This window comes from Staurois parvus, unplaced genomic scaffold (genome assembly GCF_062004578.1).
Source record: "Staurois parvus isolate SC_StPar_1 unplaced genomic scaffold, SC_StPar_1.0 ptg000449l, whole genome shotgun sequence".
Taxonomy (NCBI): domain Eukaryota; kingdom Metazoa; phylum Chordata; class Amphibia; order Anura; family Ranidae; genus Staurois; species Staurois parvus.
The window spans coordinates 293,996-318,873 of record NW_028318245.1 but is presented as its reverse complement, the minus strand read 5'-3'; the positions used below and the strand labels follow the sequence as shown (position 1 = coordinate 318,873).

Sequence of the window (24,878 nt, the reverse complement as noted above, 5' to 3'; positions counted from 1 at the left end):
AACACGAAGGACACTAAGAACCTTGTTCAAAAGGAAACACGAAGGACACTAGGAACCTTCTCCACCAGGAAAAACGAAGGACACTAGGAACTTTCTCCACCAGGAAACACGAAGGACACTAGGATTCTTCTCCACCAGGAAACACGAAGGACACTAGGAATCTTCTCCACCAGGAAACACGAAGGACATTAGGAATCTTCTCTACTAGGAAACGTGCAGGACCACTAGGAACCTTCTCCACCAGGAAACACGAAGGACACTAAGAACCTTGTTCAACAGGAAACACGAGGGACACTAGGAACTTTCTCCACCAGGAAACACGAAGGACACTAGGAATCTTCTCCACCAGGACACACGAAGGACACTAGGAATCTTCTGCACCAGGAAACATGAAGGACACTAAGAACCTTGTTCAAAAGGAAACACGAAGGACTCTAGGAATCTTCTCCACCAGGAAACACGAAGGACATTAGGAATCTTCTCTACTAGGAAATGTGCAGGACCACTAGGAACCTTCTCCACCAGGAAACACGAAGGACACTAAGAACCTTGTTCAAAAGGAAACACGAAGGACACTAGGAACCTTCTCCACCAGGAAAAACGAAGGACACTAGGAACTTTCTCCACCAGGAAACACGAAGGACACTAGGATTCTTCTCCACCAGGAAACACGAAGGACACTAGGAATCTTCTCCACCAGGAAACACGAAGGACATTAGGAATCTTCTCTACTAGGAAACGTGCAGGACCACTAGGAACCTTCTCCACCAGGAAACACGAAGGACACTAAGAACCTTGTTCAACAGGAAACACGAGGGACACTAGGAACTTTCTCCACCAGGAAACACGAAGGACACTAGGAATCTTCTCCACCAGGACACACGAAGGACACTAGGAATCTTCTGCACCAGGAAACATGAAGGACACTAAGAACCTTGTTCAAAAGGAAACACGAAGGACTCTAGGAATCTTCTACACAAGGAAACATGAAGGACACTAGGAATCTTCTCCACCAGGAAACACGAAGGACACTAGGAATCTTCTACACCAGGAAACACGAAGGACTGTAGGAATCTTCTCCACCAGAAAACGCGAAGGACACTAGGAATCAAAGTGTATAATCCAAACGCACACGTTCCTGCGTTAAAAATGGCTGTGTGTATAAGTGGGTGCTGCAGTGACCATCGGCTGGAACCGAACAAAATCAGCAAGGAAAAAATGTCACCAGCACACCGAGGATCACCAATATGGGTCCAAAGGTTTTAATAAACCATCACATAGTTACAGCAAGGCAACGTTTCGGAGTCTCGCAGGACCCCTTCATCAGGCATGTGACCCATATTGGTAATCCTCGGTGTGATGGTGACATTTTTTCCTTCTGGACACTAGGAATCTTCTCCACCAGGAAACACGAAAGACACTAGGAATATTCTACACCAGGAAACGCAAAGGACACTAGGAATCTTCTCCACCAGGAAACGCGAAGGACACTAGGAATCTTCTCCACCAGGAAACGCGAAGGACACTAGGAATCTTCTCCACCAGGAAACGTGAAGGACACTAGGAATCTTCTCCACCAGGAAACGCGAAGGACACTAGGAATCTTCTCCACCAGGAAACACGAAGAACACTAGGAATCTTCTCTACTAAGAAACGTGCAGGACCACTAGGAACCTTCTCCACCAGGAAACACGAAGGACACTAAGAACCTTGTTCAACATGAAACACGAAGGACATTAGGAATCTTCTCTACTAGGAAATGTGCAGGACCACTAGGAACCTTCTCCACCAGGAAACACGAAGGACACTAAGAACCTTGTTCAAAAGGAAACACGAAGGACACTAGGAACCTTCTCCACCAGGAAAAACGAAGGACACTAGGAACTTTCTCCACCAGGAAACACGAAGGACACTAGGATTCTTCTCCACCAGGAAACACGAAGGACACTAGGAATCTTCTCCACCAGGAAACACGAAGGACATTAGGAATCTTCTCTACTAGGAAACGTGCAGGACCACTAGGAACCTTCTCCACCAGGAAACACGAAGGACACTAAGAACCTTGTTCAAAAGGAAACACGAAGGACACTAGGAACCTTCTCCACCAGGAAAAACGAAGGACACTAGGAACTTTCTCCACCAGGAAACACGAAGGACACTAGGATTCTTCTCCACCAGGAAACACGAAGGACACTAGGAATCTTCTCCACCAGGAAACACGAAGGACATTAGGAATCTTCTCTACTAGGAAACGTGCAGGACCACTAGGAACCTTCTCCACCAGGAAACACGAAGGACACTAAGAACCTTGTTCAACAGGAAACACGAGGGACACTAGGAACTTTCTCCACCAGGAAACACGAAGGACACTAGGAATCTTCTCCACCAGGACACACGAAGGACACTAGGAATCTTCTGCACCAGGAAACATGAAGGACACTAAGAACCTTGTTCAAAAGGAAACACGAAGGACTCTAGGAATCTTCTCCACCAGGAAACACGAAGGACATTAGGAATCTTCTCTACTAGGAAATGTGCAGGACCACTAGGAACCTTCTCCACCAGGAAACACGAAGGACACTAAGAACCTTGTTCAAAAGGAAACACGAAGGACACTAGGAACCTTCTCCACCAGGAAAAACGAAGGACACTAGGAACTTTCTCCACCAGGAAACACGAAGGACACTAGGATTCTTCTCCACCAGGAAACACGAAGGACACTAGGAATCTTCTCCACCAGGAAACACGAAGGACATTAGGAATCTTCTCTACTAGGAAACGTGCAGGACCACTAGGAACCTTCTCCACCAGGAAACACGAAGGACACTAAGAACCTTGTTCAACAGGAAACACGAGGGACACTAGGAACTTTCTCCACCAGGAAACACGAAGGACACTAGGAATCTTCTCCACCAGGACACACGAAGGACACTAGGAATCTTCTGCACCAGGAAACATGAAGGACACTAAGAACCTTGTTCAAAAGGACACACGAAGGACTCTAGGAATCTTCTACACAAGGAAACATGAAGGACACTAGGAATCTTCTCCACCAGGAAACGCGAAGGACACTAGGAATCTTCTCCACCAGGAAACACGAAGAACACTAGGAATCTTCTCCACCAGGAAACACGAAGAGCTCCAGGAATCTTCTCCGCTAGGAAACACTGGTATTAGAACTAACTATTAGAGTGCAGCTTGCATTTTTATACAGTATTTCTGGTTGAGAATATTTGGTTTTAGTGTTTTGTGTTTTAAGTCTAGCAAGGTATATCGAAAAAAATGGAAGAAGCAAAGTCAAAGCAAACAAGGTAGGCTGTAGTTTTTACATTTTCCACTAGGTGGTGACTTCACTCATTGTTAGCAGAGTGCAGGGCGGAAAGTGATACCCGGTGCACACAGGAAGTTCTGAACAAAAGGTGAATAGACAGGAGACATTACTAATCCTGGCAACACAGGAGGTAATAAGATATTATTTTCTATTTACACCCAGTAACCCCCCCCCCCCCCGTCATGTCCGTCCTCTTCCTCCATAGTCACTAACACCCAGAGCCTCTGGTTTATAGACCGGATACGTCCTAAATATAGAACCATTTATCCAACCGTCCATCCGGAGCCTCTGGTTTATAGACCGGATACGTCCTAAATATAGAACCATTTATCCAACCGTCCATCCGGAGCCTCTGGTTTATAGACCGGATACGTCCTAAATATAGAACCATTTATCCAACCGTCCATCCGGAGCCTCTGGTTTATAGACCGGATACGTCCTACATATAGAACCATTTATCCAACCGTCCATCCGGAGCCTCCGGTTTATAGACCGGATACGTCCTAAATATAGAGCCATTTATCCAACCGTCCATCCGGAGCCTCCGGTTTATAGACCGGATACGTCCTAAATATAGAGCCATTTATCCAGTCGTCCATCCGGAGCCTCCGGTTTATAGACCGGATACGTCCTAAATATAGAGCCATTTATCCAACCGTCCATCCGGAGCCTCCGGTTTATAGACCGGATACGTCCTAAATATAGAACCATTTATCCAACCGTCCATCCGGAGCCTCCGGTTTATAGACCGGATACGTCCTAAATATAGAGCCATTTATCCAACCGTCCATCCGGAGCCTCCGGTTTATAGACCGGATACGTCCTAAATATAGAGCCATTTATCCAACCGTCCATCCGGAGCCTCCGGTTTATAGACCGGATACGTCCTAAATATAGAGCCATTTATCCAACCGTCCATCCGGAGCCTCCGGTTTATAGACCGGATACGTCCTAAATATAGAACCATTTATCCAACCGTCCATCCGGAGCCTCCGGTTTATAGACCGGATACGTCCTAAATATAGAACCATTTATCCAACCGTCCATCCGGAGCCTCCGGTTTATAGACCGGATACGTCCTAAATATAGAACCATTTATCCAACCGTCCATCCGGAGCCTCCGGTTTATAGACCGGATACGTCCTAAATATAGAACCATTTATCCAACCGTCCATCCGGAGCCTCTGGTTTATAGACCGGATACGTCCTAAATATAGAACCATTTATCCGGCATTTATGAATCCAGAGTGGAACTACAGATCATGAAGATGAGGAACAATCACTATTGGTCATGGTTTATACACAACGTGTTTGTTACAACTAATGTTTCATTATATATTTAGAGTTGAAACTTCGGGGATTATAATATTGCTGTTATAGAAGAGCTATAAAGATGAGGATGATGAGTATGCTTTGATGGAGCAGCTTTCTGAAGGACACAAGGATCTCTGCAAGAACATCATGATGGAGCCATCAAGTAACAGAAACACAGCAAAGATATGTCCCCGTCCTCTGTATTCCTGGGATTCCACGCAGGAAGGTCACACCATCCCCCACCATCATCAGGTAGATGGATCCAGTCATGGGAACCCACCAGAGAGATGTCCCCGTCCTCTGTTTTCCCGGGATTCCAAACAAGAAGATCCCACCATCCCTCACCATCATCAGGTAGATGATTAAGAGACAGATGTAGTTATGATTTATAGACAGCATGTTTGTTTCAATCGATGTCTTAATATATATTCAGGATGGAAGCCTCAGAGATTATAATATTGTTGTTAAAGAAGAGTTTAAAAGAGACGATGAAGAGTATGGTTTGATGGAGGAGAGTTCAGAAGGTCTCAAGGATGTCATGATGAATCTACTTAGCAACATTAACTCACCAGAGAGATGTCCCCGTCCTCTGTATTCCCGGGATTCCACACAGGAAGATCACACCATCCCTCACCATCATCAGGTAGGTGGGACTGAACGTCCAAAAATGTTTCTAACTCACGAGATGACACTCTTTTGTCTAATCTCTTGTTTTATTTTGGTTTTTTTTTTACAAATCTCTTCTTTCACCTTTGGGGTTTAGGGTGAAGATCTGAAAGACATCAAAGTTGAGGTCAAAGAGGAAGAAGAAGAGACGTTGGTGGGTGGAGATCAGCAGTCTATGGAGGAGGGGGAGATGATTATTAAATGTAAACCGGAGGAACCTTCTCTACATACGGACACAGGTAAGTCATAAACACTAAATATAGAAACATTTCACTATTTCATTTTACTTCTCTGATTTACAAGTATACAGTTACATTGTTACATGGGTTACAAAGAAAAATATACCGTATATGTCTATCAAGTTTAGCCAGACCCACCTAGCATTTATCCAGATGAAGACAGAACACCCATACAAAGCTTGGCCAAACTTTCTTCAGTAAGGATCAAATTATTTCCTGGTCAAAATTGGCAACCAGACACCTCTTTGGTTCAAAATTCTACCAGGTCATCTCCTATAAATATTATTAGCCATTTATATATATGGCATTTAGAAACACATCTGGCCACTTTTTGCAATACCATACAAGATCAGGTTCCTGTAGAAGACTTTCTCTCATTTTACAGCAAAGAACATTTTTCATATACACAGGTTAAACTTCTCCTCCAATTACACGCTCTCTTAGTTCAAGATAGAAAACTCCAAATGCCTCAGAAAGGGAAGGAGTAGGGAACCCTAACTGTTCAGAGGAAGAACATCATTGATGTACCTACCCCACCAGCACATATGAGGTGAAGGTATTGTGCTCCACAGGGTACACAAATCTCCAAATATTATCAGAAGAAGGTAACTTTTGTATTTATCACTCTACCATATACAGTATACCCAACAAATGACTTTGAGATACTGGACACCATATGGAAGGTCCATCTCCATTCCTCAATATAATGTCATGTTCCCAACAAATGAGGAGGAGATACTGGACACCATATGAAAGGTCCATCTCCATTCCTCAATATAATGTCATGTTCCCAACAAATGAGGAGGAGATACTGGACACCATATGAAAGGTCCATCTCCATTCCTCAATATAATGTCATGTTCCCAACAAATGAGGAGGAGATACTGGACACCATATGAAAGGTCCATCTCCATTCCTCAATATAACGTCATGTTCCTAACAAATGAGGAGGAGATACTGGACACCATATGAAAGGTCCATCTCCATTCCTCAATATAACGTCATGTTCCCAACAAATGAGATACTGGACACCATATGAAAGGTCCATCTCCATTCCTCAATATAACGTCATGTTCCCAACAAATGAGGAGGAGATACTGGACACCATATGAAAGGTCCATCTCCATTCCTCAATATAACGTCATGTTCCCAACAAATGAGGAGATACTGGACACCATATGAAAGGTCCATCTCCATTCCTCAATATTTCCCATTTTATCTCCAGATTATAAAGCGGAAGACAATGGAGACCCTCAATATTCTCAAGAAGTAAACTGTACTAATCGAAATATACAACACAGACCTAACCATCTGCAGAGGACAACTGATTCCTCCAATCCTACAGAACCTCCTGCCGGATCACATGCTGTTACTCTAGAGATACATCTGGAATCTCACTCTTTGGACGGATCAACAGGACCATCTAATCCCCAGAAATCTTCTCAAAGCCATAAAGGAGTTCCTACAGGAGAGAGTTCATTGACATGTTCAAAGTGTGGGAAATCGTTCAGTGAAAACAGATCACTTATTAGGCACCAAAAGGTTCACGAACACGAGGGTCCCCACTTATGTTCCGAGTGTGGGAGGAGCTTCATTCGGAAAGGACACTTAATTAACCACCAAAAAATTCACACAGAGAAGCAGGAAAAGCGTCGTTTCTCGTGTTTGGAGTGCGGGAAGTTTTTTGTTGAGAAAGCAAAACTTATTATACATCAGCGACGTCACACGGGTGAGCGTCCTTTCTCGTGTTCAGAGTGCGGGAAATGTTTCATTGATAAGGGAAAACTTTCTCTACACCAGAGATGTCACACGGGTGAGCGTCCTTATCCATGTTCAGAGTGCGGAAAATGTTTCACTCACAAAGTAAACCTTGTTAAACACCAGAGAATTCATACAGGTGAGCGTCCTTATTCATGTTCAGAGTGCGGAAAATGTTTCACTGAGAAAGGGAGCCTTGTAATACACCAAAAATGTCACACAGGCGAGCGTCCTTATTCGTGTTCAGTGTGCGGAAAAGGTTTCCTAATGAAAACTGCGGTTGTAATACACCAGAGAATTCATACGGGTGAGCGTCCATATTCATGTTCAGTGTGTGGGAAATGTTTCAGTGTGAAAAGTTCACTTGTTGTACACGAGAGAATTCACACAGGTGAGCGTCCTTATTCATGTTCAGAGTGCGGGAAATGTTTCATTAAAAAAGGAGACCTTCTTACACACCAGACACGTCACACGACTGAACTTTCTTTTTCATGTTCAGAGTGCGGGAAGTGTTTCACTAAGAAAGGACAGCTTCTTAAACATCAGATAAGTCACACAGGTGCACTTCCTTTCTCATGTACAGAGTGTGGGAAATGTTTTATTAAGCGGGGGCAGCTTCTTAAACACCAGAGAATTCACAGTGGTGAACGCCCTTTCTCATGTTCATTTTGCGGGAAATGTTTCCTAATGAAAGGAGCCCTTCTTATACACCAAAGAACTCACACTGGTGAGCGTCCTTATTCGTGTTCAGAGTGCGGGAAATGTTTTGCTGCGAAAGGAAGCCTTAATATACACCAGAGAACTCACACTGGTGAACGTCCTTATTCATGCTCAGAGTGCGGGAAATGCTTCGCTGAGAAGGGCAAGCTTAATAAACATCAGAGAATTCATACAGGCGAGCGTCCTTATTCGTGTTCAGAGTGCGGGAAAAGTTTCAATGAGAAAGGAATACTTCGCACACACCAGAGAATTCACACGGGTGAGCGTCCTTATTTATGCTCAGAGTGCGGGAAATGTTTCATTGAGAAAGGAGCACTTGTTGTACACCAGAGAATTCACACGCGCTAGGTCTTCTTTTTCCTACTCCGTGTGCTACCAACCTCTAAGCTGCACCCATAAGGGGGCGTTTTTCATGTTCAGTGTGCGGGAAATGTTTTGGGTACAAAGGAAATCTAATTAGACATCAGCTCCACCATTAAGTGAAAAATGTTTAGTTTCTAAAAGCAGCTCCATGTTCAATATGATCGATCAAAGTAGATGATGCTTCATTTCTGCGTGGAGTTTGGTAGCCTGGATCTCCTGGGGCTTCTTCTAATGCTCGGAGGCTCCAGTGGTGGGATCCCTTCTTCCAGAGGGCAGCGCTCCCTTCACTCCACTCTACCACCCAGCCCTGGTGCCCAGGAGAACCACCATCCCTTCTTCCCGGAGTGCGGCGCTCCCCTCTCTCTGCTCCACCGCTCAGCCCCAGTTTGGTAGCCTGGATCTCCTGGGGCTTCTTCTAATGCTCGGAGGCTCCAGTGGTGGGATCTGCCCACCACAGGTCCTGGCTATCTTCCTACACACATTCCCCTCACTCTGCTCTACCACCCAGTCCTGGTGCCCAGGAGAACCATCATCCCTTCTTCCAGAGGGCAGCGCTCCCTTCACTCCACTCTACCACCCAGCCCTGGTGCCCAGGAGAACCACCATCCCTTCTTCCCGGAGTGCGGCGCTCCCCTCTCTCTGCTCCACCGCTCAGCCCCAGTTTGGTAGCCTGGATCTCCTGGGGCTTCTTCTAATGCTTGGAGGCTCCAGTGGTGGGATTTGCCCACCACAGGTCCTGGCTATCTTCCTACACACATTCCCCTCACTCCTCTCTGCCACCCAGCCCCTGTGCCCAGGAGAACCAGCGTCCCTTCTTCCAGAGGGCGGCGCTCCCCTCACTCCACTCTACCGCTCATCCCCTGTGCCTAGGAGAACTGGAATCCCTTCTTCCGGAGGGTGGCGCTCCCCTCACTCCACTCTACCGCCCAGCCCTGGTGCCCAGGAGAACCACCATCTCTTCTTCCAGAGGGCAGCGCTCCCTTCACTCCGCTCTGCTGCCCAGCCCTGGTGCCCAGAAGAACCACCATCCCTTCTAACGGGGGTGGCGCTCCCTTCAACTCCACTCTGCTGCCCAGCCCTGGTGCCCAGAAGAACCACCATCCCTTCTAACAGGGGGGTGGCGCTCCCTTCAACTCCACTCTGCTGCCCAGCCCAGGTGCCCAGAAGAACCACCATCCCTTTTAACAGGGGGGTGGCGCTCCCTTCAACTCCACTCTGCTGCCCAGCCTTGGTGCCCAGAAGAACCACCATCCCTTCTAACCGGGGGGTGGCGCTCCCTTCAACTCCACTCTGCTGCCCAGCCTTGGTGCCCAGAAGAACCACCATCCCTTCTTCTGGGGGGAAAATGCCGTCTAAGGTGGACGCCTTGTTTGCATCATGGCATCTACGCCCCTGCTCATACACAGGTTGTGGTGGCTGGTTGGGAGGTTGGCATTTTCCCTATTGACTGCACTCTGGATAGGCGTACGGACGTCCTGCAACCCCATCACCCGTGGAACATGGGAATGGAATCCCTGGTGTTGAGTGACATTCCAAGCTTAGTCTAAGATCTCCCAAACTCAAGATTCTCTTTGCCAAAGGGGGGTAGAGGCCCAAAGAGTGCGCTACGTGAACCGTGGGGTATTGCTGGCGGCCAATTATACATTGACATTTTTGTGGTTTGATGGTTACAATGTTGACATCATAATAATATGGTCCTGTAAACATACAACTCGGACTTGGTCCCATGTTCATACGGACGGCTCCATCATATCGTACTGTCCTACTACCCGTGGCCAAATATGGGAATACTGTACATGGGGGGCACTTTCTATAAGTCGGTATTTGACTGCTGTACGTCCTTGTTAATAAAGTTGATTTATTTGTGTTAGTCATTTGTTTTGATCCTCTAAAATAAAAAAAAGAAAAGTTCTAACCCTTGCGATATTTTGTTCCGAGTCTCCTTTTTTATAGCGAGCAAAAGTGTGCATGCACCAAAACGGGCAAGGTTGGGGGATGGGGGTGATTGGGATGTTAGTAAATGCGGCGGTGAGAGCAGAGGGTGTTGAGATGGTGTCAAGTGCAAGGGACTAAACATGTTGGTAGGCACAGTGGTGAGAGTAAGAGGGGAACGGGGGTCAAGTGACGTGGTTGGATGCACAGAAATGGTTGCAAGAGCTGGAGGGGGAAGGCGTGATAGCATTCGGGTGCTTATTGGGGAGATGATTAGGCGTACAACCTTAATAGAGGTTGGGACCACTCCAAAACGTGCAAGGTTGGTGATTGAGATGTTGGCAAGTAGGGTGGTGAGAGCAGAGGGTGTTGGGATGGTGTCAAGCACAAGGGACTAAAGGTGTAGGCAGGCTCGGTGGAGAGAGCAGAGGGTGTTGAGATGGTGTCAAGTGAAAGGGACTAAAGGTGTTGTCAGGCACAGTGGTGGTGAGAGTAAGACGGGAATGGGGGTCAAGTGACATGGTTGGATGCACAGAAATGGTTGAGCCGGGGGGGGGGGGGGTGTTGCAATAGCGGTCGGGTGCTGAGTGGGGAGGTGATTAGGCATGCAACCTTAATAGAGGCTGGTAAGGGTTTGGGATGGGGGTGATTGGGATGTCGGCAAGTAGGATGGTGAGAGCAGAGGATGTTAAGAGGGTGTCAAGTGCAAGGGACTAAAGGTGTTGGCAGGTGAGGCAGTGAGAGCAGAGGGTGTTGCAATGGTGTCAAGCGCAAGGGACTAAGGTGTGTTAAACATTGGATGTTGATTGATGAGGTGATTAGGCATGCAACCTTAATAGAGGTTGGGACCGCTCCAAAACTCGCAAAGTTGGTGATTGAGATGTCAGCAAGTAGGGTGGTGAGAGCAGAGGGTGTTTGGATGGTGTCAAGTGCAAGGGACTAAAGGTGTTGGCAGGTGCGATGATGGTGAGAGTAAGAACGGGGGTTAAGTAACCTGGTTGGATGCATAGAAATGGTTGCGAGAGCCGGAGGGGGAAGGTGTGATAGTGGTCGGTGCTTAGTGGGAAGGTGATTAGGCATAACAGAGGTTGGGACCGCTCCAAAACTTGCAAAGTTGGTGATTGAGATGTCGGTAAGTAGGGTGTTGAGAGCAGAGGGTGTTGGGATGGTGTCAGGTGCAAGAGACTAAAGGTGCTGGCAGGCACCTTGGTGAGAGCAGAGGGTGTTGAGATGGTGTCAAGTGCAAGGGACTAAAGATGTTGGCAGGCTCGGTGGTGAGAGCAGAGGGTGTTGTGATGGTGTCAAGCGCAAGGGACTAAAGGTGTTGGCAGACACAGTGGTGAGAGAAAGAGGGGAACGGGGGGTCAAGTGACGTGGTTGGATGCACAGAAATGGTTGCGAGAGCCGGAGGGGGAAGGTGTGATAACCGTTGGGTGTTGATTGGGGAGATGATTAGGCATGCAACCTTAATAGAGATTTGGACCGCTCCAAAACGTGCAAGGTTGGTGATTGAGATGTCGGCAAGTTGGGTGGTGAGAGCAGGTGTTGGGATGGTGTCAGGTGCAAGGGACTAAGGATGTTGGCAGGCACGTTGGTGGTGAGAGTAAGAGGGTAACGGGGGTCAAGTGACGTGGGTGGATGAACAGAAATGGTTGAGCCGGGGAGGGGAGGTTGCAATAGCGGTCGGGTGCTGAGTGGGGAGGTGATTAGGCATGCAACCTTAATAGAGGCTGCGGCTGTTCCAAAACTTGTAAGTGTTTGGGATGGGGGTGATTGGGATGTCGGCAAGTAGGGTGGTGAGAGCAGAGAATGTTAGGAGGGTGTCAAGTGCAAGGGACTAAAGGTGTTGGCAGGTGCGGCAGTGAGATCAGAGGGTGTTGAGATGGTGTCAAGCGCAAAGGAATAAAGGTGTTGACAAACGTGGTGGTGGTGAGAGTAAGAGGGGAACGGGGTCAAGTGACACGGTTGGATGCACAGAAATGGTTGCGAGACCCGGAGGGGAAAGGTGTGATAGCTGTTGGGTGTTGATTGGAGAGATGATTAGGCATGCAACCTTAAAAGAGGTTGGGACCGCTCCAAAACGTGCAAGGTTGGTGACTGAGATGTCGGTAAGTAGGGTGGTGAGAGCAGAGGGTGTTGAGGTGGTGTCAAGTGCAAGGGACTAAAGGTGCTGGCTGGCGCGGTGGTGAAAGCAGAGGGTGTTGAGATGGTGTCAAAAACAAGGGACTAAAGGTGTTGGCAGGCAGGGTGGTGAGAGCAGAGGATGTTGAGATGGTGTCAAGCGCAAGGGACTAAAGGTGTTGGCAGGCGCGGTGGTGAAAGCAGAGGATGTTGAGATGGTGTCAAGCGCAAAGGACTAAAGGTGTTGGCAGGCCCGGTGGTGGTGAGAGTAAGAGGGGAACGGGGGTCAAGTGACGTGGTTGGATGTACAGAAATGGTTGACCCGAGGGGGGTTGCGATAGTGGCCGGGTGCTGAGTGGGGAGGTGATTAGGCATGCTACCTTAACGGAGACTGTGGCCGTTCCAAAACTTGTAAGGGTTTGGGATGGGGGTGATTGGGATATTGGCAAGTAGGATGGTGAGAGCAGAGGATGTTAGGAGGGTGTCAAGTGCAAGGGACTAAAGGTGTTGGAAGGTGCGGCAGTGAGAGCAGTGGGTGTTGAGATGGTGTAAAATGCAAAGGAATAAAGGTGTTGGCAGGCACAGTGGTGGTGAGAGTAAGAGGGGAAAGGAGGGGTCAAGTGACACGGTTGGATGCACAGAAATGGTTGCGAGAGCCGGAGGGGGAAGGTGTGATAGCCTTCGGGTGTTGATTGGGGAGATGATTAGGCGTGCAACCTTAATAGAGGTTGGGACCGCTCCAAAACGTGCAAGGTTGGTGATTAAGAAGTCAGCAAGTAGGGTGGTGAGAGCAGAGGGTGTTGGGATGGTGTCAAGCACAAGTGACTAAGGATGTTGGCAGGCATGTTGGCGGTGAGAGTAAGAGGGGAACGGGGGTCAAGTGACGTGGTTGGATGCACAGAAATGGTTGAGCCGGTGATTAGGCATGCAACCTTAATAGAGGTTGGGACCACTCCAAAACTTGCAAGGTTGGTGATTGAGATGTCGGTAAGTAGGGTGGTGAGAGCAGAGGGTGTTGTGATGGTGTCAAGCGCAAGGGACTAAAGGTGTTGGCAGGCGCGGTGGAAAGAGTTAAAGGGGAATTGGGGTGAAATTAAGTGGTTTGGTGTACAGAAATGATTGGAAGGACCAGGGGAAGGTGTGATAGTGGTCTGGTACTGAGTGGGAAAAGGGGTGGGGGGGTGCTTAGGCTTTCTTAAAGGAGGTTGGGGCTCGCACAGTAGTCTGCCGGAGTCACAGCCATCGATCACTGATGTCGCCGATATGAAACAAAATGGAGAATTCAGTAACAGAAGAGCCAAAGGGAGGAGAGCCGGAGACCTCCCAGCCGTCACCTCAGAGACCTGCTTCACACCTCCTCCACTGCCATTGGCATCGATGTATCCAGTTCCCATGTTCTTCTAGTCCTCACCTTTGCTGGTTTCTACTTCTAAAGGAGAACTTGGACTGAACATCTGGAACGATGTCTCCGCCCATGACATCTGGAACGATGTCTCCGCCCATGACATCTGGAACGATGTCTCCGCCCATGACATCTGGAACGATGTCTCCGCCCATGACATCTGGAACGATCTCTCCGCCCATGACATCTGGAACGATGTCTCCGCTCATGACATCTGGAACGATCTCTCCGCCCATGACTTCTGGAACGATCTCTCCGCCCATGACTTCTGGAACGATGCCTCCGCCCATGACATCTGGAACGATCTCTCCGCCCATGACATCTGGAACGATCTCTCCGCCCATGACATCTGGAACGATCTCTCCGCCCATGACATCTGGAACGATCTCTCCGCCCATGACATCTGGAACGATCTCTCCGCCCATGACATCTGGAACGATCTCTCTGCCCATGGGAATACACGTCTTGGAGAGATGATGATACACAACGGCCACCTTTTGGTCTCATCACCTTTGCCACCCTTTTTCCATGGAGGACAATTTATTGAATCTCCTCAACCTCATCCCCTTAGCATGGTCGTCCTTTCTGCTAGGTTTTATTCCCTCTACAAAGTTGCTTTTCATTTCTCCCCATTGCTTCGGTACAAATCAGACATTAAATATTTAATCGTTATTAACAATCATAGGAAACAACACAAACGATTGTTGTTTGAGAGAACATCCAGTTGTCTTCTGGTGTGCCAGAAAGAAGCAAATCGGAACAGACTGGACCATGCTTTATAGGTTTTTTTTTGCCTTCCCCTGGATCAACAGGGGGTATAGGATTCTGTATATGGAGGTTTTTATTTTTTATATTTATTTATTTTTTCTGTTGGTGGAAGTAGATGAAGTTGTGTCTCATTCAACCCAACTATACTGTAGCTGGATATCATATTTGCTTAGTCAAGTACCGGACGATACAACCACCAAGATCTGGAAGAGGTCTATCGCTATGTTCCCTCAATGTTTCCTAAAGACATTAATTATATTGAATATTATTGGAGACGTTTTATCGAAAAAAAAAACACTTGGAACTCTAACATACACCTCCAATGACCCAATATTACCAAAGACAAAAAATATCCACCTAAAGGAACTACGGGGTCCAAGACCTTTCCCAAGTCATTTTATATATTGCGTGACGCTACACTTCTTACATTTTTTTTTTTCAGTTAATGTTTTTCTTTCTTTAGCTTCAATTATTTATGAATTTTAAAACACTTTAATTGTTTTTATTCTTTAAAAAGCCAAACAATAATTTAAAAAAGGATGATAATTAAAAAACAAAACAAAAAAAAAACACTTAAATTTTTTTTTTTTTTTTTAAATGATCATCTTTTTTTAAATTATTGTTTGGTTTTTTAACTCGGGTGTAATATAGGTAAAAAAATTAAAAATGTTCCAAGAAGCAGCTGTCAAGGTTCAGAAAAATGTAGGTTGCGATTACTGTATTCTCCAGAAGGAAGTCATTCTTCCTATCATCAGTGGAACGCAAAGAGAGGATATGGAAAAAGGGATAAAAAGGAAGTGATGTAAGAGTAGAAACAGGAAGTTCCAGGTGAGTCGGGAGGAAGAAGAGAGGAGACATTGGTGGAAGTGGCAGCAGAGGAGGTAATAAGATCTGATTTTATATCTACATCCAGTAACCCCCCGTCATGTCCATCCTCCTCCTCCATGGTCATGTCCGTCCTCCTCCTTCATACATACATCCTATATATAGAGTCATTTATCCAACCGTCCACACAGAACCTCTGGTTTATAGACCGGATACGGCCTAAATATAGAGCCATTTATCCAACCGTCCATCCAGAGCCTCTGGTTTATAGACCGGATACAGCCTAAATATAGAGCCATTTATCCAACCGTCCATCCAGAGCCTCTGGTTTATAGACCGGATACATCCTAAATATAGAACCATTTATCCAACCGTCCGTCCGGAGCCTCCGGTTTATAGACCGGATACATCCTAAATATAGAACCATTTATCCAACCGTCCATCCAGAGCCTCTGGTTTATAGACCGGATACGTCCTAAATATAGAACCATTTATCCAACCGTCCATCCAGAGCCTCTGGTTTATAGACCGGATACGTCCTAAATATAGAACCATTTATCCAACCGTCCATCCAGAGCCTCTGGTTTATAGACCGGATACGTCCTAAATATAGAACCATTTATCTACCCGTCCATCCAGAGCCTCTGGTTTATAGACCGGATACGTCCTAAATATAGAACCATTAATCCAACCGTCCATCCAGAGCCTCTGGTTTATAGACCGGATACGTCCTAAATATAGAACCATTTATCCAACCGTCCATCCAGAGCCTCTGGTTTATAGACCGGATATCCTAAATATAGAACCATTTATCCAACCGTCCATCCGGAGCCTCTGGTTTATAGACCGGATACGTCCTAAATATAGAACCATTTATCCAACCGTCCATCCAGGGCCTCTGGTTTATAGACAGGATACGTCCTAAATATAGAACCATTTATCCAACCGTCCATCCAGAGCCTCTGGTTTATAGACCGGATACGTCCTAAATATAGAACCATTTATCCAACCGTCCATCCAGAGCCTCTGGTTTATAGACCGGATACGTCCTAAATATAGAACCATTTATCCACCTGTAGATCTGGTGGATGTGAGGATTCTGGGGCGTCATGAGTGACAATTTTTACTTTCTGCATTTTTACGCAAAATTATAAAAGAGTGAAGAAAATAGCCGGTGAGCCATTAACACCAAAGAGCTGTCTTCATGGAACATCACCCATCACAGGGCCTCCACCTCACTGCTGGACAACAAAAGGAACCAGTGCCAAGAAGATTCTGGAAGTCACCCAGAAGATCATTGGTCTGCTGACAGGAGAGGTGAGTGGTGCCGGGAATTCTGGGACATTCTCCAGTAACAGACAAGGGATGTGTCTGGATGGTGACTGTATCATTGTGTGTGTCAGGTTCCTATAAGGTGTCAGGGTGTCACTGTCTATTTCTCCATGGAGGAGTGGGAGTATTTAGAAGGACACAAGGACCTCTACAAGGACGTCATGATGGACAATCAGCCGCCCCTCACATCACCGGGTAAGAGGAGACTTTATTGGAAAGGAGAGAGCAGTATGGAGGATCCACCTAGATCCCCCATCATCTGATAAACACATAGAAACAATGGATTCAGTCAGTGTGTGTGTGTTTCCTTCAGATGGATCCAGTCATCGGAACCCAGCAGAGAGATGTCCCCATCCTCTGTATTCCCGGCATTCCACACAGGAAGGTCCCACCATCCTTCACCATCATCAGGTAGATGATTAATTATTATTAGTTATGGTTTATATACAAGCATATGGGTTACAATTAATGTCTTATTATATATTCAGAGTGGAAACTTCGAGGAATATAATATTGTTGTTGTTAAAGAAGAGTATAAAGAGGAGCATGAGGAGTATGGAGTGCTGAAGGAGCTTTCTGATAGGCACAAAGATCTCTCCAAGGACATGATGATCCAGCCATCAACTTACAGAGTCCAACCAGAGAGATGCCCCTGTCCTCTGTATTCCTGGGATTCCACCCTGGAGGATCACATCCCTCACCATCATCAGGTAGATTAAACTGAGCAAATAGGACTCAAAAAAGTTATGACAGGATATTCTTCTATGTAGCTTCTATCATCTCTATTCTATCATCTTTGGGGTTCAGGGTGAAGAACTGAAAGACATCAAAGTTGAGGTTAAAGAGCAAGAAGAAGAGACGTTGGTGGGTGGAGATCAGCAGTCTATGGAGGAGGAGGAGATGATTATTAAATGTAAACCGGAGGAACCTTCTCTACATACGGACACAAGTAAGTCATAAACACAAAATGTAGAAACCGTTCAAATTTTATTTCTGTTAGTAAAAAGTATGTATTTAAAATTGTTACATCAAATGAGATAATATATATTTATATCAAATGTAACTGCTGGCAGTAAGAACATCATCAATGTACCCACCCCACAACAGTCCCCATCAAAAGAATCAATGAACACTACCAATGTTTCTAACAAATGAGGAGGAGATACAGGACACCATATGGAAGGTCCATCTCCATTCCTCAATATAACGTCATGTTCCCAACAAATGAGGAGGAGATACTGGACACCATATGAAAGGTCCATCTCCATTCCTCAATATAACGTCATGTTCCCAACAAATGAGGAGGAGATACTGGACACCATATGGAAGGTCCATCTACATTCCTCAATATAATGTCACGTTCCCAACAAATGAGGAGGAGATACTGTACACCATATGGAAGGTCCATCTCCTTTCCTCAATATAACGTCACGTTCCCAACAAATGAGGAGATACTGTAAACCATATGAAAGGTCCATCTCCATTCCTCAATATAACGTCATGTCCCCAACAAATGAGGAGTTGATACTGGACACCATATGAAAGGTCCATCTTCATTATTTAGTTCAATCTTGAATGCAAAATTTGAAATATACTTACAATATTTATTTTGAAATGGTTTCTAATAGGTAGACACGTCCAGAATATCTCTGAGGAACATCTCCAGATGTTATCTCCAGAAGATGAAGGCTTCACACATTCTTCGGAAGTAAATCCCATCACTGATAGTAGACATCGCAGACATGACCAGTTGGAGAGATCAGTGGATCCGTCTAATCCTGAGGAATCTTCTGATAAATCCCATCCCAGGACTTCGAGATCCAACAATACAGATACTTTAATAAATCCAACTTTTCCCAATGAATCTTCTTTAAACCATGAAGAAGTTCCCACCGGAGAGAGTTCATTCTCATGTTCAGAGTGTGGGAAATCCTTTACAAAAAACTGGGCACTTCTTAGACACGAAAAAAGTCACACAGGGGAGCGTCCCCATTCCTGTCCACAGTGTGGGAAATGTTTCGCTCATAAAGAGCACCTTCTTCAGCATCAGAAAATTCACACAGGTGAGCGTTCTTATTCATGTACAGAATGCGGGAAATTTTTCATTCAGAAAGGAGACCTTCTTAGACATCAGAAAATTCACATGGACGATCGTCCCTTTTCATGTTCAGAGTGTGGGAAATGTTTCATTCAGAAAGGAGACCTTCTTAAACATCAGAGAATTCACACTGGCGAACGCCCCTTTTCATGTTCAGAGTGTGGAAAATGTTTCACTCAAAAACAAGTACTTGTTACACACCAGAAAAGTCACACAGGTGAGCGTCCATATTCGTGTTCAGAGTGCGGGAAATGTTTCATCCACAAAGGAGATCTTGTGAAGCACGAAAGAAGTCACACGGGTGAGCGTCTCTATTCTTGTTCAGAGTGCGGGAAATCTTTTAGACAGAAAGAACACCTCGCTATACACCAGGGAATCCACACGGGTGAGCGTCCCTATTCATGTTCAGACTGCGGAAAGCGCTTCATACAGAAAGGAGACCTTCTTAAACACCTGAGAGTTCACACAGGCGAACGCCCCTTTTCATGTTCAGAGTGCGGCAAATGTTTCACTCAAAAAAAAGTACTTCTTATACACCTGAGCACTCAACACGGATAAGCGCCCTTATTCATGTTCACAGTGTGGGAAATGTTCCCGCCAGAAATGAGACAGACACCAAAGAACTCACACAAGTGAAAACGTCATCCATGTTGATTATGCGGGAAATGTTTCATATGGAAAAACATAACTGAACATTTTCTCTCTCTATCAGCTCATCCCTTTCACAGTTATTACCTTTTGTATCATTCCGCCCTCCCTTTAGATTGTAAGCTCCTAGGAGCAGGATGCTTCTCCCCCTCTTTTATTGAAATTTATTATAACTGTACTGTCGCCCTTTATATTGTGAAACGCGTTGGAGCTTTATAAATCCTGTGTGATACCAATGATAACATTCCGGGACTTATGGGGATATCACCATCATTCATAGATAATCAGTGATGAATATATTTGCACAGTGAGATCCCAAGGTCTGCACACTTCCTGTGAACAATTATGAGGGATTTCCTCGTTGCTGAGTTCCCAGCTCTGCACATCTCCTCACCAGTTGAAGGGTTCCCCATTTCCCAGCACCAAGTTCCTGGGTCTCTACACCTGCTATGCCCATTATGAGGGATTCCCACCATTTCTGTGCTGAGTTCCCGGGTCTCTACACCTGTTATGCCCATTCGAAGGGGGTCCCACCATCCCTGTACTGAGTTCCCAGCTCTGCACATCGCCTTTGACCAGTAGAAGGGTTCCCCATATCCCTGCACCAAGTTCCAGGGTCTCTACATCCACTATGCCCATTATGAGGGGTTCCCACCATCTCTGTGCTGAGTTCTCAGGTTTCTCCACCTGTTATGCTCATTCGAAGGGGTCCCAGCATCCCTGTGCTGAGTTCCCAGCTCTGCACATCGCCTTTGACCAGTAGAAGGGTTCCCCATATGCCTATACCAAGTTCCCGGGTCTGTATACCCATTAGAAGGGGGTCCCACCATCTCTGTGTGAGTTCCCGGGTTTGTACACCTCCTTTGTCATTAGAGGGGTTCCCCATATCCCTGCACCGAGTTTCTGGATCTGCACACTTGCTGTGCCCATTAGACGAGGTCCCACCATCCTTGTGCTGACTTCCCGGGTCTCTACACCCACTGTGCCCATTAGAAGGGGTTCCCACCATCCCTGTGCTGAGTTCCCAGGTCTGCTCACCTCCTTTGACCATTAGAGGGGTCCCACCATCCCTGCACCAAGTTCCCGGGTCTGAACATTTGCTGTGCTTTTTATGGTGGGAAGTAAAGGTTACATTTTGACTGAAGTAACTGGTGCCAATCTATCCACAACCCAACTAAAGTCAAGCACTCTGAAGGGTGATATCTGCCCACCCGACCACGGGTGATATCTGCCCACCCGACCACGGGTGATATCTGTCCACCCGACCACAGGTGACATCTGACCACAGGAGATATCTGCCCACCCGACCACAGGTGATATCTGTCTACCCGACCACAGGTGATATCTGTCCACCCAACCACAGGAGATATCTGTCCACCCAACCACAGGAGATATCTGCCCACCCAACCACGGGTGATATCTGCCCACCCGAGCACAGGTGATATCTGACCACGGATGATATCTGACCACGGGTGATATCTGCCCACCCGACCACAGATGGTTCCCTGACTGCTCCAAGCCACTCTCCAGAGTAATAAATAGAAACGTTACTGAGCGACGCCAAAAAAAAAAAAAAAGGCCAAATAATCCATATAGAGGAATCAGGACCTCCTTCCTCCTGCCGGTGGCCCCTCTAGTGATATAAAGATCTATATAGAGGAATCGGGACCTCCTTCCTCCCGCCGGTGACCCCTAGTGATATAAAGATCTATATAGAGGAATCGGGACCTCCTTCCTCCTGCCGGTGACCCCTCTAGTGACATAAAGATCTATATAGAGGAATCAGGACCTCCTTCCTCCCGCCGGTGACCCCTCTAGTGACATAAAGATCTATATAGAGGAATCAGAACCTCCTTCCTCCCACCGGTGACCCCTCTAGTGATATAAAGTGTCACGGATCGCAAGATCGCCACCACCAACATGCGACAATCTCACGATCGCGACGTCCAATATGTTACGATCGCGGCGTCAGACCCCAGACCTTCTCACCAAACTCGTGACCGAAGGACTGGCCGATCTAAAACCGCTATCTGAAGTGCGTAACAATGCCACACCCAGCTGCACCCTGCACAACGACTTACCAGCTAATGGACAACCGATCGATGTGCCGTCAGCCTGAGCGATTGTTACTGGGTCGGGTTAATTATGCAACTAACCCTCCACACTGCCACCACCTCCTTTTTGATCAGAGAAAGAGGAAACTCGCAATATCGCTAGAACACTATAATAATTGAAATAAATTGTCCGCATAACCCGGTCATTGACACAGGCTGGTTATACAGAGAGTTAAACAAACAGTAGCGTCTCTTTAAAGGCAGGGATTCGTAAAATTGCAATTAAGAGTTATAGAAACAGTTCAACACTTTCAGAAAGAGAGATTTATTACTAAAAGGGTCAAACAGGTGCAATAAAAATATTTACAGAGAAGATGTAATGAAGATATATATATATATACATATACAGGAAACAGCATAGCCCATCAAAGAGATAACAGAGAGAAGTTAAAGGGTTAAGTTACTTGCCAGTAAGCCTTTGATGTAAGCAGATCCAAGTTTTTTAGAGCAGAATGGTGCTTTGATCTCCCACTGTTACAATGGAAAAATGGGAGATGTCTCTAACTCACTCACTGATGCCTGCTAGCCTGTTTTTAAAATGTCCCAGCAGGGGGGTGGCTCTGAGTAACTGACCAACACTCTGTTTAGGGAGGGATCGTCAGGCAGAACCCTAAATTAGAACCAACATCTTTCATATTCTGGTCTATAACTGGTCTATAACTTCTCAGCTGCATGAGCGATAGTCCCCTCGTGGGTATATTATTACACAGACAAGTCTGAGGATTATTTAGATATGAATTATGAAATTATATGCTGCACGGTTAACGAGATCTGTTTCTGCTTCCCTGAGCGTGCAAAACAAGTTGAGTGACCTATTAAACGATTTGCCTGCTCATCATCCATCCGATGATATGCCTGGCTTTTATGTATGTCTCTCATATTTCAAGATATGAGACATAGGATAAAAATTGATTTGAGGAATGTTCATTTAATTCTGTCACCTACGCTGCTAGGTTTTATGAGATTAAAACCTCTTTCAATTCCTGGAAAAGCTGCCTTATCTCTGTTACGAGGTGAGAAATTGGGCAGAGAGGCTCTGTCTCTCTTGGGGGCTTTGTAACTCTGGGCCCCCTGCTGCTCTAGCCTGCCAGTGACCCACAACCAGATGTCCATGTGGCTGAACAGAGAGGAAAGGGGGGAGGATGAGGGAAAATATATTTCAGGATGGTTAATTTCTTCGCCAAGATGGAGGTTGAAACCAAAATGGTTGAACCGTGTCCATCTCTGATGCGCGCTTTTGCAACATAAAGATCTATATAGAGGAATCGAGACCTCCTTCCTCCTGTCGGTGACCCCCCTACTGATATAAAGATATATATAGAGGAATCGGGACCTCCTTCCTCCTGCCGGTGACCCCTCTAGTGATATAAAGATCTATATAGAGGAATCGGGACCTCCTGCCGGTGACCCTTCTAGTGATATAAAGATCTATATTTAGGATCAAGGACCTCCTTCCTCCTGCCAATGACCCATCTACTGATATAAAGATCTATATAGAGGAATCGGGACCTCCTTCCTTCTGCCGGTGACCCCTCTAGTGATTTAAGGATCTATATAGAGGAATCGGGACCTCCTTCCTTCCGCCGGTGACTCCTCTAGTGATTTAAGGATCTATATAGAGGAATCAGGACCTCCTTCCTCCCGCCGTTGACCCCTCTAGTGATATAAAGATCTATATAGAGGAATCAGGATCTCCTACCGGTGACCTCTCTAGTGATATAAAGATCTATATAAAGGAATCGGGACCTCCTTCCTCCTGCCAATGACCCCTCTACTGATATAAAGATCTATATAGAGGAATCGGGACCTCCTTCCTCCTGCCGGTGACCCCTCTAGTGATATAAAGATCTATATAGAGGAATTAGGACCTCCTGCCGGTGACCCCTCTAGTGATAGGATCTATATAGAGGAATCGGGACCTCCTTCCTCCTGCCGGTGACCCCTCTAGTGATTTAAGGATCTATATAGAGCAGTGGTGGGCAACCTTTTTTTTCAACTGAGCCAAATCTCGCCAAAACCATGATTGAAATTTATTTTGAGAGCCACATTTTTAAAACTGAAAATACATCTCCCATATAGTAATTCATCCCCCATAGTAATTCATCCCCCATATAGTAATTCATCCCCCATAGTGTAATTCATCCCCCATATAGTAATTCATCCCCCATCGTAATTCATCCCCCATAGTAATTCATCCCCCATATAGTAATTCATCCCCCATATAGTAATTCATCCCCCATATAGTAATTCATCCCCCATAGTAATTCATCCCCCATATAGTAATTCATCCCCCATAGTAATTCATCCCCCATATAGTAATTCATCCCCCATAGCAATTCATCCCCCGTATAGTATTTCTTCCCTCGTATAGTATTTCATCCCCCATATAGTATTTCATCCCCCGTATAGTATTTCATCCCTCATATAGTATTTCATCCCCCCATATAGTATTTCATCCCCCCATATAGTATTTCATCCCCCATATAGTAATTCATCCCCCATATAGTAATTCATCCCTCATATAGTATTTCATCCCTCATATAGTATTTCATCCCCCCATATAGTATTTCATCCCTCATATAGTATTTCATCCCCCCATATAGTAATTCATCCCTCATATAGTATTTCATCCCTCATATAGTAATTCATCCCTCATATAGTATTTCATCCCTCATATAGTATTTCATCCCTCATATAGTATTTCATCCCTCATATAGTATTTCATCCCCCCATATAGTAATTCATCCCTCATATAGTATTTCATCCCTCATATAGTAATTCATCCCTCATATAGTATTTCATCCCTCATATAGTATTTCATCCCCCCATATAGTATTTCATCCCCCCATATAGTATTTCATCCCTCATATAGTAATTCATCCCTCATATAGTAATTCATCCCTCATATAGTATTTCATCCCCCCATATAGTATTTCATCCCTCATATAGTATTTCATCCCCCCATATAGTATTTCATCCCTCATATAGTATTTCATCCCTCATATAGTATTTCATCCCTCATAAAGTATTTCATCCCTCATATAGTAATTCATCCCCCATATAGTAATTCATCCCCCATACAGTAATTCATCCCCCATATAGTATTTCATCCCCCCATATAGTATTTCATCCCCCCATATAGTATTTCATCCCTCATATAGTATTTCATCCCCCCATATAGTATTTCATCCCTCATATAGTATTTCATCCCTCATATAGTATTTCATCCCCCATATAGTAATTCATC

At 45.7% G+C, this 24,878-nt stretch overlaps 2 protein-coding genes and 1 pseudogene across 8 annotated transcripts in view; 2 read left to right on the top strand and 1 right to left on the bottom strand.

The window, feature by feature from the left end:
* The window catches only part of LOC149453185 (uncharacterized), a 199,431-nt gene that overhangs the window by 65,622 nt on the left and 108,931 nt on the right, over positions 1-24,878 (bottom strand). The gene's annotated exons all lie outside the window — the stretch shown is intronic.
* LOC149453196 (uncharacterized) lies at positions 3,379-10,315 on the top strand. 4 transcript variants are annotated; one of them, XM_089688317.1, is made up of 5 exons: positions 3,379-3,461; positions 4,675-4,999; positions 5,079-5,288; positions 5,409-5,550; positions 6,776-10,315. In XM_089688317.1, exons 2-5 carry the CDS (start codon positions 4,748-4,750, stop codon positions 8,374-8,376), a joined length of 2,205 nt encoding a protein of 734 aa, XP_089544443.1. In that variant the 5' UTR covers positions 3,379-3,461; positions 4,675-4,747; the 3' UTR covers positions 8,377-10,315. The 4 variants fall into 4 exon arrangements, 2 of the variants coding, with proteins under 2 accessions (XP_089544443.1, XP_089544442.1); XR_016314677.1 differs by lacking the exon at positions 3,379-3,461 and having other exon boundaries at positions 3,662-4,999; positions 6,776-8,632; positions 8,820-10,315; XR_016314678.1 differs by lacking the exon at positions 3,379-3,461 and having other exon boundaries at positions 3,662-4,999; positions 6,776-9,399; positions 9,548-10,315.
* LOC149453195 (uncharacterized) lies at positions 14,419-20,661 on the top strand (annotated as a pseudogene). The gene is made up of 8 exons (XR_016314723.1): positions 14,419-14,486; positions 15,427-15,495; positions 16,597-16,756; positions 16,843-16,966; positions 17,085-17,182; positions 17,260-17,481; positions 17,579-17,720; positions 18,400-20,661. The product of XR_016314723.1 is annotated as an uncharacterized LOC149453195 (transcript).

Coding starts and splice junctions, on each gene's coding strand:
- LOC149453196 (XM_089688317.1), top strand. CDS start 4,748: ATGGAGCAGCTTTCTGAAGGACACAAGGATCTCTGCAAGAACATCATG. Junction 5,000..5,078: donor CCATCCCTCACCATCATCAG/GTAGATGATTAA, acceptor ATATATATTCAG/GATGGAAGCCTCAGAGATTA. Junction 5,551..6,775: donor TTCTCTACATACGGACACAG/GTAAGTCATAAA, acceptor TTTTATCTCCAG/ATTATAAAGCGGAAGACAAT.